General features: G+C 44.5%; 1 protein-coding gene across 1 annotated transcript in view; it reads left to right on the top strand.

Annotated features, from left to right (window-relative positions):
- Positions 1-1,021: 1,021 nt before the first annotated feature.
- Positions 1,022-17,232, top strand: part of LOC146014548 (baculoviral IAP repeat-containing protein 1-like) — a 48,858-nt gene continuing 32,647 nt past the window's right edge. Inside the window, exons 1-6 of the mRNA XM_083151598.1 lie at positions 1,022-1,131; positions 7,146-7,726; positions 8,953-9,052; positions 12,961-13,042; positions 14,102-14,150; positions 14,979-17,120. Of these exons, the coding sequence (XP_083007724.1) occupies positions 7,183-7,726; positions 8,953-9,052; positions 12,961-13,042; positions 14,102-14,150; positions 14,979-17,120 (2,917 nt within the window). The 5' untranslated portion in view covers positions 1,022-1,131; positions 7,146-7,182. The remainder of the gene's footprint in view (positions 1,132-7,145; positions 7,727-8,952; positions 9,053-12,960; positions 13,043-14,101; positions 14,151-14,978; positions 17,121-17,232) is intronic.

The raw sequence follows: 17,232 nt of genomic DNA on the forward strand, positions 1-17,232 counted from the left end.
TCCGCTGTGTGCGTAGGCTGCAGGGTTGCCACCTGATCTCTTCTCAGGTAGGCAGCCCCCCCCCACGCATCCCCTGGTCCCCCGGCGCTCAGATGCCCAGCCTCGCCACCACCCAGGTGCCTGGAGCGCCACCGCTCAGGCACCCGCCACTCAGATGTCCAGACACCGGAGAAGTGACCCCTGAGTGCTGCTGTTCAGCTGATGGGTGGTGTAAAATAAAGAGGTACTGCTCTCCCTCCCTGGTCAGCACCACTACTCTCACTCTATCTCCATACTCCTCACCACTACTCCCACCCTCCATATCTGCTCCATACCACTACTCCCGTCCTCCCTCACTGCTCTTCATCACCACCACCCCCCCCCCCCCCCTGAGCTGGCTGCCCTCTCCTGGAAAGGGCAGCCAGAAAGTAGGTAAGTATGCCTCCCGATACAGCGCAAACTCATCTCCGCTGTGTGCGTAGGCTGCAGGGTTGCCACCTGATCTCTTCTCAGGTAGGCAGCACCAGCGGGTGCCCCCCAAACCTCCAATGTAAAGATGAGCCAGTCCCTTGGAAATTGCCTAGTTTGCCTATGCCTAGGGACAGCTCTAAATTTACCCCACACACTGGAGAAGCCCGGAGAGGCAACAGCAATTTATTCCTAGCAAACTACACCCACAACACTTTTTGGGTTGCATGAGTAGGTAGAAAAGTTGGGCCACTTGCTTGAGTCTGCCACCCAGGCTGAAAGTTACCAGCCAGCCCCTGTTTGTATTCAGTAACTCCAATTCTATCTGGATGATATTTGGAATAATATATTGTACAGGGTAATCAATCAGTGGTTTCAGTGGATAAAAAGGTAGTGTCGTTTAATTCAGAAAAAACTTACAGTATTTTTTGTACATCTAAGTGTAGGTTTCACATAAATATTTTTGTATTTTGTTCAGTACTTCCTTGTTTTCTGTATTAGCCCATTCACAGCTTCTTGCTGAAGTAAAAACAAGTTCCTTATTTCCTCATCCTCTTGTTATTCAGCAGTTTCTTCTCAGCCGTGGGGGAATCTTAAAAGATTTTTGTTGCAGACATTTACATAGCTTTTTTGTAGCGTTGGGCTATTTGAGTTGGATGTAATATTGTATATCAGACATCTTTGGTAAGTTCAAGATATTATTGTTTGCTTTAAACACAAAGGGTGGGATGTAATAGCCTCCCTAGTTCGGTGGCCATGTGGGATGCCGGTAAAACTCGGCCGTATATTTACAATGCAAAATCATCCTTTATAAATGATTGCACCTTTCCAAAAAAAAATCCAGTTTGCCCGGCATCCCGCACGGCCACCTAAACTGTGACTATGCTCTTCATCATGAAATTATGATCACTGCTTACTAGATATTTTGACTACATGCAAAACAGATACAACTCTCGTGGCTAAAGAATCAGCGCAAACAACTTGTTCTTGGCAAGAACAAGTTGTTTGCTGTGATTCTTGGGCCATGAATGCCGCATCTAACTGGTCTGTTTGTGTTCCTATGCAGGGCCAGTGCAAGTTTTTTTGGCACCCTATGCAAAACTTATGCCTACTGTCCCCCCTAAACACCACCAGTTACCCACTTTCTCAGTCAGTGAGGTCAAAGTGCATTTGCGTATAATTTTATTATTGGTTCTTCTCAATATTGGAATTATATACATTAAATACCAATATTGAGAAGAACCAATAATGAAATTATACTACAAGTAATGACTACAAGTCCTAACACTACAGGTAAAGCTGATGTGTAGTTTAATGAAATTTCCTTGGCAAAAAAATCTTATGATGTTGACTATCTATAAATATTTCTATAAGTATGTTCTACAATAACCATAGGGCTCCATCCAATAGGTGGAAGACCCATTGCAGAATTAGGTATCCATCGTACCTTAAAGCCCATTAAGGAAACCTGCACAATGTCACTAGTAGAATACTTTTCAAAGTCTATTAAAGGTAAAGTACAAACTTTCTACCAACAATATCGTGATTCTCAAAAATGGTAAAAAGGCTGACCATCCTTAAGGTTACATGTAGATAATTATCTTGAAGTAATTAGTAAATGAATGATAGTATTTACTTGTGTGTTCCCCATCTGTTACTATTATTTAGTCCATTATATAGATATCTATGGAATTATCTCTCCTCCTGTGAGTATTTACTATTGTGTTCTACTCCTTGTAGATTTACAAACATTTGCACCCCTGATGAAGTCTCACAAAGAGACGAAATGCGTCGGGTAAATGTTTTGACTACAAGTCCTAGGGAAAACCATATCCATGACAAGAAATTTACATGAAAATCCTGTTTTATATTATATTTTAATAAATGTTTTTTTTTATGTATAAAAAGTAAGTCTTTGTTCATGGATTTGTGAAATAAGGAAAGACAGGAATTACCATCCACTATTGTAGGGCGCCGTCGTATAACACTATTGTGGGTATATATATATATATATATATATATATATATATATACACATACATACATACAGAACAAGGTTCCCAGCTCCCACCGGCGACCAGGAACAGCATGTCACTGCAGCAATACTATAATAAGGAAGCATCTTTATTTACCTCAACGGCTTGTTTTGGGGCTACAGCCCCTTTCTCAAGAGAGACACAGATACAAAATCCACATAACAACCTAACTTAATAAGGCATTATGGCACCATCTCCTGACCACGCCGCCACTCCGTGGATCCCACTGTCAGACATCGGGCCGCATAGAGATGAAATCAGCAGCTCTCACCCGTGTCTTCATCTCCATGGTAACTCGGCACAACAGACGGGAATCCGGGAGCCATGCCACCTGTAAGCAGGAGACAGGTCACATTACAAAAATTACACTTAAAAACAAAATATCTAAATAAGTCCAGTGACACTGCTGGTAAGACCAGTACTGACATTACGTCCACTGGGACAGCCGTATAAGTCCAATACTACCGTTAAGTCCAGTTCTGCCATTAAGTCCAGTATTGCCATTAAGTACAGTGTTACTGCCATTAAGTCCAGTATTGCCATTAAGTCCAGTGTTACTGCCATTAAGTCCAGTGGAAATGCCGTTAAGTCCAGCAGTACAGCGAAAAGCTGTATAAGTCCAGTGACAGTCCAGTGGCACTGCTGTTAAGTCCAGTAGCACTGCCGTTGAAGTCCATTGGTACTGCTGCATAAGTCCATTAATACTTCTGTTAAAGTCCAATGATACTGCTACATTAGTCCAGTCCAGTTGTGAAATCTATCACAGGGTTTCACAGGTAAGTGTTTCTGTTCTTTCCTTACAGGTGTGTAAGTATCATAAACATATAATTTTTACAAAAATAAATTACAACGGTATAATAAAGAAAGTTTTATTAGTCGGGAACCCGGCTTCCTTGTAGCTATAAAGATTCAAGGTTAATTGTATGCAAAATATTAACAGAATAAACAATTTATTATTCACAGAATGGGTATTATGCAATTCAGTATTTCACGTTCAATACATTTACAACTCATATTTATGGGTCACAATATTAAACAACTTCCTAGCAATTACTGTATGATAGAGGCCTCTATATTACTAGAGTTATTATTGCGCAATAATGGGCTGACCTACAATAGTCTTGGAGTGTTCCTTTCATAACTGTTTGACACCCGCAGCTTTCTCTGCATGTAACTTAGCATGGCTCTTTCCCTTTAGTTCTCTCTTCCTCCTTACTGCAGCTTCAGTGGAGATTCCTTAATGAACTGTCTGCTACTTGTAATAAATACCTTTCTTGAGAAGCACTAATGAATGCCTTATAGATATCTAGTCCCTGTTTTATCCTGCCTCAGAAGACACTTATAGAACAATAATATGCTGCCTGCAGAAGTTATCCTGTGTAGTAATGAAGGATCATTTAATAGTCAATCCCTGGATACAATCGGGTGTAAGGTCCCAATAAATTACAACTATAAGCACTGATGGTAATTTGGCTCACTACAGCTGGAGTAGGTGAGTCGGGTGCTGCTGCGGAGATTTTACTATCAGCTGTCAGCTCCGTTTGCACTAAGTTATTCTGTGTGTGGAGTGGGGCTGGCCTTAGCTTTATTAGTCTGCCTTTTGGGGTGGGCTGGTAGTCACTCACCACTCCCCTCTCTATATGCTGCAGGGCCCGCCCGGTCTCTGCCTCCGGTGCCGCCCCTCACTGGCGCCGTCCATCTCCTGCACCAGCCGCCTGACTTCTGTGAGGTAACGCTGCCAATCACCTCAGACACCGGCCGGGTCTGTCCCTCAGCTGCCTCCGCCTGCTCTGACCCGGCTCTCCTCAGTTCCCGCCCAGCGGTGACGCACCTCACTTCAGCCTGGCCTTCTGCTGTGGGTGCCGCCTCCTGACTCACGCGGCTTTCTCCTGTCAGCGCCGGACGGACACTGCAGCAGCCGGGAACTCGTCTGGGCTTACTCAGCCTCTGGCAAGTCAACTCTTTTTCTTCCCCAGCATCGCTGTCTGTCACAGCTATGCTGCGCTGCTCTGCTGTTCTACCTCTCCTCAGGGACACTCTATGTCAGCCCCGCTCTGCTGTTAACCCCTTCCTGAGGGGAACTGCCCTCTCAGCTGTTAACGGCTGTCCTTATAAATATCCCTCCTCATGCTCAGCACCAGTTTCCCGCTCAGCTCATGGGCATAAAAACTTTATTAAAGTGTTCACCACGAGTCCGAAATTGCATACCCTCCAACATGACCCATTCCATTAGGTACAAAATGCTCTGTTTCTGGCCTACTTACCAGTGGCAGTTGCAGAGGTGAGGCTGCAGCACAGTCCAATATTCAAAAAGGGGAGCCACACCTAATGCCACTCCAAACATCACTGTCCTGACTCACTGGCAGTTGATGTGACCTCCCCTCTGAATTTTGGACTGTGCTGGAGTCCAACCTCTGTAACTGCCACTGGCAGGGAAGTCCAGGAACAGAGCATTTTGTACCTAATGGAATGGGTCATGTTGGAGGGTATGAAATTGTCGCCCCTTCAATCAGGGGTATTTGGTTAGGCTGTGTTTAAAGTCACCTTGAAAAAGCTGCTTTGTGCGGCGAAACGCATTGGCCCAGGCTCCTAACTGCCCACCAAAAACGCTGCCTTCCACTACCACCTTCTTCCACTGAAAGCCCATTGGAGATCCTTATTTGCCTACCATCATCGGCCTATTGACCTGGAGTGAGGCACTCACCTTCTGAAGGCAAGCCACCTATCTAATACCCACCCAGAGTCATCCAGCGGACATCAAAACAACATCTTTCATTCCAAGTTGGGAGGCTCGCTACCCCCTTCTAAAATCTGGATGAAGTTACAACTGAGTACCGCTGTGGCTAAGCTTTAAACCATTCTCCGGCTACCCATTGAACTGTGGACTGAAAAAGGTGACATCACTATTTCAGTGGATGCAGCACTTTTCATTTCCCTCTTCCCTCCCCTTTCCCTCCTTTTATTGTGTATATTGAATTTCATGTGTTTATATTGTAGCATGCTATTACATAATTAAAATCCAATTTTTTATTTTTAATATTCCTCACTCTGTCATCAATAAGCGCAGTCTACCACCCTTCTTTGTGTTTAAAGTCCATGGGGGATTACCTTTTAGGGTAGCCCACTTCCCTCTGAGAGGGGCTCCCACGTATTATGGTAATAATAATTGTCTCTACCCTTTCTATGAAAGTCTGGGCTGTCTTCTATGAAGGCACTTATCTATATATAATGGCATAGCATATAATGTCCCCTATGGGGATGGCATATATTACAAACAAAATTGTATCTTACATTTAAGACCATTCAGTATGGCATCATATGCCCATATTGAAGTTATCACACAGTGATACTGCTGCATAAGTTCACTTCAGTGGCACTGACATTAAAGTCCATTGGTACTGCTGCATAAGTAATACTGCCCATAATTGATTAATTGATTGATCATGCATCTCTTTTTTTTGGCATTACAGTTATGTGCTCTTTGGGGCCTAGTTTTTCTAACTCTGCAGTGCCACTCCTAGATGGGCCACGTGTTTGTGCCGCCCATTTGTGTCGCTTAGCATAGTCATTCAGATACCTCACTGCAACCTATTGGCATAAAAACAACTTTGTGGGATGTGAGGTGTTCAGGAAAGACTGGAAATGAGTGGAAATTAATGTTATTGAGGTTAATAATAGCGTAGGAGCAAAAAAAAAAAAAGAATTCTGCAATTTTAGCAATTTTTATGGTTTAATAAAAAAAAATACAGATCCAAAACAAGAAACACAACAAAACATGATAGTGGGTGGTGTTTTGGAACAAATACAGATCCAAAACACGTTTCACAAAACACTAAAAGTGGCCGGTGCGCATCTATAGTATAGGCACAATACTGTACTGAAGAATCTTACATTTTTTTAGGAGAGAATCCCAGAATTTGTGGTTTTTTTTTTAGTGCTGATAGATGGGGGGCCTTAAGCCCCTGAGGAGAGCATGGGGAATATCCTTGTATGGCCCAGCACAAACTTTCCCATGTTCTTGTAGGCCTATTCTTCCCTGGACTCCAGACGTCTGGGCAGCAGTTTTACTCCTGATGCATTGGTAGCGTTCAGGACTCTGCAGTGCATCTCATTGCCTCTTGGGGTTCTCTGGTGTCAGTGGATCCCCTTGATTACTATGAATCCAGGAGGTGCTATTAAAATTAGTTGTGATGTGACTTCTGTCTGGGCTGAAGGGCAGCACCTAGATTTTGTTGGTCTGCAGACTGTCCACTCCTAGTACATATTCTGTGACCAACAAGGTACTGTAAGTGTTTTTTGAACTTTTGCAAACATTTTCTCTATGTACATTTTGTTGGAAATATGTGTGGATAGGTTCTCAAGGAGCGGAGTTTGAGCAGGATGTCATACAGCTCACCAGCCGGTAAGTTAATGCAGGAACCGGATTGTGATCCACTGTAATGCTCTAAAACGATGAATAAGATGGCACTGAGCATGTGTAGTGGTAGAATCGAAGCCATCTTGACAAAGGGTATGATGCCTCCCTGAGGAAGCAATATGGAGTCTGTGCAGTAGTGGTCTTCATCTTCAACAAGTCTTACAGTATTACTAGGTGCACTGTGTCGGGGATGCAAATCAGCAGGATGTACATTCTAACTACATTTTTTCTTTATACTTTCACAGATTCAGTCTAAAAATATTGTTATTGTCTTCCGAAAGTATGGATCTAATAAACATATCTGAGTTTGACCCATCCTTTAAGCCCGTGCTGCCATCATATTGTATGCATGTTGATGTAGGCAAAATTATAAGTAAAATGGAAGAAAGACACAAAGAGATACGTGAGCAGCTGACCAAAGGTCCCAACTACTCAATGAGAAGTGAAGCAAAGAGGTTGAGGAATCTCTTGGATGTAGAACCCACGACAACGTGGTCTCCACAAGAGCTGGCATCTGCTGGCTTGTTCATGACAGGTGTAGAGTACAGTTGTCAGTGCTTCTGCTGTGGGCTGGTGCTGTGCAAGCAATCAATAATTGCCACTCCATTGGAGATCCATAGAAAATTCAACCCTTTATGTGGATTTATTCAGGGAGATGATGTTGGGAATATCTCAAAGTATGACATTCGCTTGCAGCCTGCGCATATTAGTCTGAGGAAGGAATCAATGCAGGAGGAACAGTCCAGATTGCAAACGTTTTCCTGCTGGCCTGCGTATGCTCTAGTGGAGCCATGTGTTCTTGCACAAGCTGGATATTTCTTCACAGGTAATTTTCTTTGTTATTTTTGTTCCCAATTGTTTTACTGTATTTATCAGTTTTATACTATTTAGTGTGTAAATGAAGTACTGTACGGTATGTTGAATTTGATGAAAATATGTGACTTAGTTTAATGCATTCAAATAGCGGAATACTAGCCAAAGGGGATATAGCAACTGGCATCCAATTTGAAGTTAGGATTTCGGTTGTCTTTGATAAAAACTCCACATACCACCAGAACCCCTCCTACCACCTCAATGTGCCCATCTGACCTCCCCACATTCCTGTCAGACTCCCCCACTGTGGAGCAGAAGGTTTGGCACTTGTGTAGTTTCACAGGGCTTGCTTTGCTCGCCCACGCTGCGGGCTCGGTGGCTCGCTACGCTCGCCATGCTGGCGCCGTGAAACTACACAAGTACGGAAGGTTTCTCTGAAAGACAGAGTTGATAATTCGGTACTTGTGTGTTATCTGGGTGCCCATCGCATTGCTTCGCATACCACTAATTAAGGTATGCAATGGGACCCAATTTCCGGGCGCACAGACCCGCACTGTGCGATAAAATATTGCATTGCATGCCATTAGAAATGGCATGCGATGCGATATTAAATTCTACAGGCACCCTGATGGGTGATTACTATGTTAAATGCACCCCCATTGTTAACGCCACCCCCACTAACAACGGCCACCTGAAGTGTGGTGAGTGCAGCGAGGGCACGCTGCTCTCACCACGCTTCGGGATCGGTGGCTCGCTGCGCTCGCCACACTATCTAAAATCAACTCCACGCCGACGTGGATAGTGGGGGTATGAAAAGGTCGGAGGACGCGTACCACCGCCCCTCGCAGGCTGGCTGCGCTAGCTGGCGTTAACAATGGGGGTGCATTTAACATAGTAATCACCCATCAGGTCCAATTTGGTCACATCGCATCACATGCAATGCGACCAAAACTATGTCGTACGATGGAAATCTTGGGCGCCCAGATAATACACAAGTACCGATAATTCAAACGTGTAGGTTCTGGGTATTGGCTATTGAGCTGTATGACACCCCAATGGGTATAACGGTGAGTATGGCTATACCGAACACCTGCTTTATCTTCAGTAAAACCACTCCAATAGTTAATCCTCAAGCCTGTACACACATATTTACAACACAAAGTGGGTGGACGTATCTGGTTAATTGGTCAAAAAGATGTTATGATTTACCATAATGTTTTGTCATTTAAAATAATGCAGGTACAAGAGACAACGTCCAATGCTTCTCTTGTGCTGGATGTCTGGGGAACTGGGAGGAAAATGACGACCCTTGGAAGGAACATGCAAAGTGGTTTCCACAGTGAGTTCTACGAATGTGTGGCTAATGTGTGATTTGTGATTTATTCCCATATACACCCATTTTGGGGGGTTAGCCACACATATTAAGTACTCCCTGCATGTATAATGGAGGGGCAACAGCAATCTCCTATACCTGCTGCGATCCCATCTATGCCGCCACCAGCCTCATCACCCATAGGTTTCTATGGGGCATGCAATGCTGCCCGATGTTCAATAATGGGCAGCAACGCATCAGGTCCCTGTGCTGCAGCCATTCTGAGATGGTGGTAGCCCATTGTAGCATGTAGGCTAGAGACCGCACTGCCGGCAGGGCAGTGCAGATAGCGGGTCGTAAAGAGGGTTAGCGCTGACTGCTCCTCCAATACAGAACTCCCCCCTGTGAGTACTGTGCCTGGACACTTCAGTGTCACCCGTAGCTGGAGCCAGTGGCATCACGGGTGAGAGATACGACAGCCTCATACAGACTCTCCCTAAGACTCCGGGCAGACGAGCATAGCCCCCTTCCACCCACGTCAGTTGCCGCAAACAAACATCTACTTGCGGGTAAGCAGCTGACTGAACTATCTATGTGAACAGGACATACTGTATCACATGTAATTGATTTGCTCCTTGAGATCAACCCACATAATTGGAATGTGTAACTTCCAGGATAACGGACACACTGGGATTTATTCAATAAGGCCGGCGAGGAGGTTAAATGGCGGGGATCACTTAAAAAAACAAGCGTCTGCGCCGGCCGCTCATCGTTACACAATATGCCACACACCACAATGTCCCTTACACATTATTCGATACACCGCAATGATCATTGCACATTATGCAACACACCGTAATGCCCCTTTCACATTATGCAACACACCGCAGTGCCCCATGTGGCATCCCAGAATTGGGGTACCCTTTTCTTTTATGCCACAGACTTACTGGTGGCCAGCACTGACTATGTTTGCACCTAACTGCAGCCCATGCTGCTCCCAGAAACTGTTACAAATTGTGCTGTAGGTGTTAGCTCCCTGTACTAGGTTGCTAAGCAACCGCCCTGCAGCTGCACTCATCACAGGACTTAGGGATCCAGAGCCTACCTGAACTCCCTGAAGCAAAATGATTATGTGCATTGGTGGCTCAGTGGGCGCCAAAGTTAAGGGGGCGTTTCTGCCTGTTGCTGGGCAGAGGTGTATGTATCAAGTGGCTGTGAGGAGGAGCTGGAATACAGGGCGTGAAGTGCTGTGTGGGGAGCACGCCGAAGAGAAAGGAGCACGCAGGGGGTACCTGTGAGGAGCAGAGCGGTACCTGACGGAGAGCGGGGTGAAGCGCCGAGCACAAAGAGAGCAGTGGCGCCAGGCGGAGAGATCCTGCGCAGAGCCGCCGAAGGAGTGGAGCTGGCAGCAATGACTGATCAGGGCGGCCGGACAGAGCAGAGACCAGCATGACGGCAGAGAGAGAGAGAGAGCCGCGGGGACAGCGTGACGCACAAGGAAGCGGCTGTGATCGATGAAAGAGAGAGGGAGACAGAGCAGCAGCGCCCGGCACCCATAGACCGGCACAGCGGCGCTGATTGACGGGAGCCACCCGACGCCAAAAGGCACAGGTACCCTAGCGCTAACCCACTTACCCCTGCCACCTACCATTGCTACTGGCATGTTAGCCCCACTGACACCACCGCACTCAGGAGCCATCTTAGGCCTCCCTACCAACCCGCTGGGACAGGTTGTCTCTACCTCCTCTATACTGACGGCAGCCCATGTCAGCAGGGAAAGGGCTCCCCTATCTGGACACCCAGCTGCAACTAACCCTCTGTATGCCCCTGTGACTTTGTGTGGAAAGCACTAAACCCATAGTTGTTGTGTGGGACAGCAGTGACTCAGGTCTTGCCTAAAAGATCCTACCCCTTGTTTGAATGGCCTGAAGTACCAACACAGTGCCAAAGCTCAGGATGCCTTCGCCATGGATTACAAACCTCTTTATCAATTACTTATTCAATTACGGTGCACCTAGGCTCAAACAGGTACCTTATTGCTTTAGAGAACTGCGCAGTTCAGGGACTTATTCAGTTGTGTCTGGACACTTTTGGTTACTTATGCAAGTATCAGTTGCTGCATCTTACTGTCATTTATTGGTAAAACTATTACATGTCTTTTTGAGGGTTTGCATTGTTTACACTGAAGTCATATTGCCTGGTGATCTCGGTAACGCAGCATACCGTGCGAATTGCGGCCTACAGGAGTTACGGGTGGCCCCATTGCGCACGATATCCTCTTTATAGAACATTTTTATTCTTTGTCTTTCCATTGAATTGATTGTTGAACAGTGTATTGCATTTACTGCGGGGTATTGTGCGAAGTGCGGCCTATGGTGCCACAATATCATAAGGGAGAATTGTCTTTATTCATAAACTGCCAATTGTCATTATTGTTATTGCATTGTTTAGTTATTTTTCATAGCGGTGATTCACAGTCCTTTTCGCTTCAAAAATAAATCCTTTTTGATCACCGTCCTAACGTGTGGTGACCATTCCATGGGGTTGTTCCGTGGTATTGCCTTGCCGGGATGCCTTTGTCCCTCTGCCCTCTGAATTGCAGGCAAGTGAAGCAGTCAGGTAGCAGCCAAGCAGTGCCAGAGGAGAACAGGAACATCAGGTAACGGTCACACACCTGCACGCAGTCTGACAACATCACACCCTTACACATTATACAACACTCCGTAATGTTCCTTGTCTATCATTTTCTAGGATGCAATAAAGAAATTTAAAAAACAAAATTCTGATTGGCTGAGCATTGATTTTCAACCTTTTTTACCTTGCAGCGCACTAAATAAGATTCCAGCAGGTGCAGGACCCGTTGTACTCATGTGCAGAATGGGCCCTGAGTGATTGCATGTGGTTCCCCTTCTGCCTGATTGACAGGAAGAGGTGTTGGGGAGGCGGGGTCGGCTGGTGTTTCCGGAAATGCAGGAGTGTCAAAGCCGGGGTCTGCGTCTGTGGGCGCATACATCCTGCAATCGTAAAGCCCTCTGCAACACCAAGCCTGAGTAAGCTGAGGCTAAAGCTGTGTACACACAGGGGGCGATATTAGCAAATATATCACTGGCAATATATGGTCGACAGGGAGCAGCGCTCGCACACCACATCGGCACCCCCCCCCCCCGTGAAGCCTGTAGCCACCCCCCATGGAGCAGGAAGCGGCGCCCGCACCCCCCATGGAGAAGCATCACAAACCCGGGGAGCAGGTGAGCGGCTGGCTGCTGGCTGTGTTGTCCCCCTTCGGCTTTCCCACAGTATCACCTTTTTACCGCTGATGAAAAGGAAACACTGAGCAATATGATTGCTGAGCAATATATTGCTAGCAATATATTACCAGTAATCATATTGCTCTGTGTGTACACACCATTACTGGCCGTCTGCAGCAAACATATCCTTTTGCATTTTCAGTGGATGGATTAGTAAAATTACGTGTTTGTGGCTTTGCAAATCTGTCTTCTGCTGAATAAGGCCCAGAATCTGTTATAAGTTCACGGTCCTATGTATTGGTGGCTCCAAAGTTTGGCTGCAGCATAGTTCAAAATTCAAATAGGGGAGAAACACCAACTACCAGTGAGTCAGTTTGGAATGACAATTGGTGGCAGTGTCTGTGGCTTCCCTATTTACATTTTGAACTTTGCTGCAGACCCACCTCTGGAGCCGGCATTGGTCCTATGCATTTTCGCGATTGCAAACACAGGGTCATTCTGGGGGATTTCCATGCTGGACCTGCTGATAAGTGATGTTTGACTTTGGAGGTTATTGGAGAGACCTGCGGGATTTTATTTGCTCGCTGTAAATGTCTGTGGGCTAAAAAACTAAACTATTAACTATAATGTTCAATTCCAACATACAGTATGTTACAAAATAATGAAATTAAATTATATTTCTAAAAGGTGTGCATTTCTCCAGAGCAAAAAATCAAAGGATGACATACAGGAATATACTAAGGATTACACAGTATTTCAAGGATTAACGGTAAATATTTTAGTTTGGTAGGTATGGCATTGTATCCATGCATGACTCTGAGGTGGCCGCTGCTCCTAGCACATGATTGTGTGCACCGCCAAAATCTGCATCTGGCTAGTGCAGTGTCTGTATGTTAACATGGCCTCTGTGGCAGCATCTGTATATGTGGGAATGTAACCACTATTACTGACACACAGCTACACTACCATCACACGCCAGCAAAATATATATATTGTGTTCACTACAGGCCACCCCCAGTCGCTGCCTGGGAACGACGATAACTGCCTGTCACAGGGGCCCATTGACTATATGATCGCATACGCAATGCCATCTGGGCGGGATCTATTGCCCAGGGTCACATTGCTATAGGCAATCCACCATCTGCCAGGAGCGCTTCTTGAAAGGAGGAGTCCTGTGTGCAGACATTGTCTGGGCCCTCTCCTTTCTAGCCAGCAAGCTGTAGCCTGTGCACTCTGGTCACTGAAGGACCCCAGCACTGTCCCACAGTCTTCTGTTGAGAAAATGTCAAAATATGCCTTGGTGCATACAGTCAGGGGGATGCATGCGTCAGGTTATCATAATATTCCGCCCATGTGCAGTAGCAAATAATCACTCAGCTACAGCATGTGAATATCAGCACTGCATGTGATTTGCGTGTGAATATGTTTGTAATGTTATGTTTGTACATGATAGTCTGCAATATTATGAGGAAAGATCCAGAACTGTAATAAATACTAGCAGTGGCATAACTAGATACATGTGGGCCCCAGAGCAAAAGTTTGTAAGGGCCCCAATTTATCACCTAATGCTGGCCAAATGTATACAGCACATGATACTTTGACAGGCAAAGTGGGCTCCTTTCAGCTCTGGGCCCCATAGCAGCTGCACCCCCTGCACCTGGGGGGGTGTCACTTTGCAATGACAGTAATTTATTGTCCTTAGGGATATAGTAGCAGCAGGGCTTAAAACTAGGATTTCCGGCACCCAGGGCAAGACAGTAATATGACTGCTACTATGTATATTTGTACCTTGTGTATTCACGTGTAATTTGCATCTTGTTGTTTTCAGAGTGCATCATTTACAAGTATTCTGGTCAAACAAGAAGTACCACTACCAGGTAAGCGTCATGTAGCAAAAGGGCATTAAAACATTTTTGGACAAAAAAAGTTTATAAGTGGATATCTACAGTATCTCATAGTTGCCTACCCTCCTGCATTCTGCAGGAGACTCCATGGAATAGCAGTAATCTCCCTCTCTCCCTCATTAGTCTAGCAATCTCCCTCATTTCACCTAGCCCACATTACACTGTTACATTTTTGGGGGAAAAAGGAATGAGAGACAGATACATTTACATTGAATTATCAGCACCATTTCCCAACACTATACCAAGTATAGTATCTCTTACTAACTGCTTTGTGGATCATCTACATTGGCTATAAGTCATTTTAAAAGATTCCTCTCAGATGTAGCAGTGCACACCCACGCTTCTAGGTGCCACATTCACAATCTCTTTTCACAATCTCTCCATATATGGAACTAGACACGCCCTTTGGGTGGAGCATGACACACCCCTCAATGGAGCGCATTGCAAAATTCTATTACCAACTATAATCTCCCTGAAACTAGTTTTCAAAAGTAGGCAAGTTTGATCTATCTGTAGAAGAGCCTAATTTTAGTGGATGCAATCCCACTTGAGATTCCACTGGTAAGAGACTACAAAAGATTTAGGGGTAAATTCACTAAAGGTTCTAAAAATGAAAAAAACAAAACTGTTTTTGCCTTTTCAATTATATTTCTTCTAAGAATGGCAACCAAAATCAAATGATTATTGGCCAGAACCCCCTCATTAGGTATAATATAGTATAAGATACTGTAAATAGTATTGCGTGGAAATAGATAGATTCAGCATGTCATACATTTGTTTGACGTGAAATTGTTTTTACAGAAACGGGAAATGCTCTGTTTTGTGAAACAGTGGAAACTTGGAGGAATCAACTTATTGAAAAGTATCACGATTCGGCTTTCCATAATATGTCCCCATTCGGAGATACAGTTTCCATAGATCTCACCTCACTCTTTGCAGATATCTCTGTTGCATTGAAAGACATCAGAAATCATATAGTGCGGCAGCTCACATTGCCAGACATCCTGTCAGAGCTGAGGGACATCACTATGATAGAAGGAGAAGCTGGCAGTGGGAAAACCGCTCTGCTCAGGAAGATTGCCATTCTCTGGGCCTCAGGGAGGTGTCCTGTGCTCAGCAGGTTCAGCCTAGTCTTTTATATCTCTCTGTCTTCTGCTGACAGCCAACATTCTCTGAGTGACATCATCTGCCAGCAGCTGATGGGATCCACAACATCTCTATCTGAAGACACCCTGTGGAACATCATAAAGCAATTAAAAGAGAAGGTCCTGTTTCTTCTGGATGACTATGGTTTGATGGACTCCACTCCAGAATCCATAGAAGAACTATTACAGAAAAACCCCTGGAACAGAGTGAGTCTGGCCGTCACAGTAAGCACTGACAAAGGTTGGAAGCTGCGCCAAAATGCAAGAACCATCCTGAGCATCCAAGTATTTCCTTTATACTCTACTCTGTATTTAGTGAAAAAGCTATTTTCACATGATATCGAGTGGGTAAAGACATTTTTATTGAAATTAGAAACACTTGAAAATTTAAAAGCCATCTTGAAAACACCTTTAGTGCTTCTTGCTCAATGTTCCTCCTGGATTCAATACCCTGGCTGTCATATATTTAGTGACATACATGCTTTCAAAACATACTTGAAATATTACACAGCAAAATTCCCTAATGAGATTCCACTGGTGGATTCTCTGGTGTCATCATGTGGAGAACTTGCCCTCCAAGGTCTTTTTCAGCACCAAGTTCATTTCACAGAGCATGACCTAAGGGCAGTCGGTGTGGAAAGTGACAAAGCCATCAAATATGGACTTTTGAGCAAATTCACCGCCCAGAGGCTTCAGTCGATGTACAGGTTTTTTGATCCTTTATTTCAGGAGTTTCTGGCTGGAAAGAGACTGAGCGAACTTTTAGAGTCTGAAAAACAGGAGGACTTAAACAAAGGTTATAATTACCTTCATCAGATAAATACTTTCCTCAAAATCATCGGACCTTACAGCTATTTCCTGAAGTATGCCAGCAGCATTTCCACAAAGGCAACTGCAAAGATCCTGAGCTATTTATTCAGCTTGTATGACAGGCCTGAGGCACTGGACAGCAATCTAGACAGTAGAGAACATTTGCAACATCACCCAGAACTTGAATTTGAGGAGTACCTTTTTATTCACTCACTACGTATAGAAACCCCTGAAGTACATTGTATGGATCGACTAATGTCGTTTGCTATTGAAGCAGCAGTTCAGAGCAAAAGTCTTCCGGACTGTGCTCCCATCATCATGAAGTTTCTCAACGGGAAAACAATGTTTTTCTCTGTAAGTCCTCTCAACATGACATCCTCCAGGAGTTTACTAACTTTCATCAAAATGTACCCAGAAAGTATTCGTCTTTTTAGCTGTGTTAAGCTTTCCATGCGTAATACAAGAAGCTCATGCAAAGTACCAACTGACCTTTCAAACTTGGAACAGGCATATGACAAATATGGAGTACCTACAGTGGAAAGTGATTACTCTTCCGCATATCTTTCCTTCAGTAAAACAATGCAAGATAATGAGGAGAAAACCACAGATTGTGAAAATTTCTTTTCCCTTGCTCCTCAGGAAATTGAAATAGATGAGTCAATTCTTCAACCATTCAGGTCCCTTATGGGATACAAAGTACCAAGTTTCAAGCTTCTAGCAACTGGTATTAACAGTACCAACTTTTCTCAGCTCAACTGTGAAAAATTTCAGGTTTTGTTCTCTATGTCTGATCATATTGAGATCCAGCTGATCAACTGCAGAGATTTCCTGAAGAATATTGGACCGGCCATTGGGGAGTCCCTGAGATCCATCAAAAAACTGATTTTATGTAACACACATCTGAGCACAGAGGAACAAAATTTTACTCTTCAGATGTCTTCTCTAGAATCTCTAGAAGTTGAAAATGCTCGGGGGACTTGCTGTCCAGGTACTGTGTCCCTTGTGGTTTAATATTTTTTAAATGTGTTATTTACAATCATTTACAATTACTTAAATCAGCACATCCTTGTAAAATGCATGTGCTATTTAATATTCAATTC

The sequence above is a fragment of the Crinia signifera genome, chromosome 1, assembly GCF_055691185.1.
Source record: "Crinia signifera chromosome 1, ASM5569118v1, whole genome shotgun sequence".
Lineage (NCBI taxonomy): Eukaryota > Metazoa > Chordata > Amphibia > Anura > Myobatrachidae > Crinia > Crinia signifera.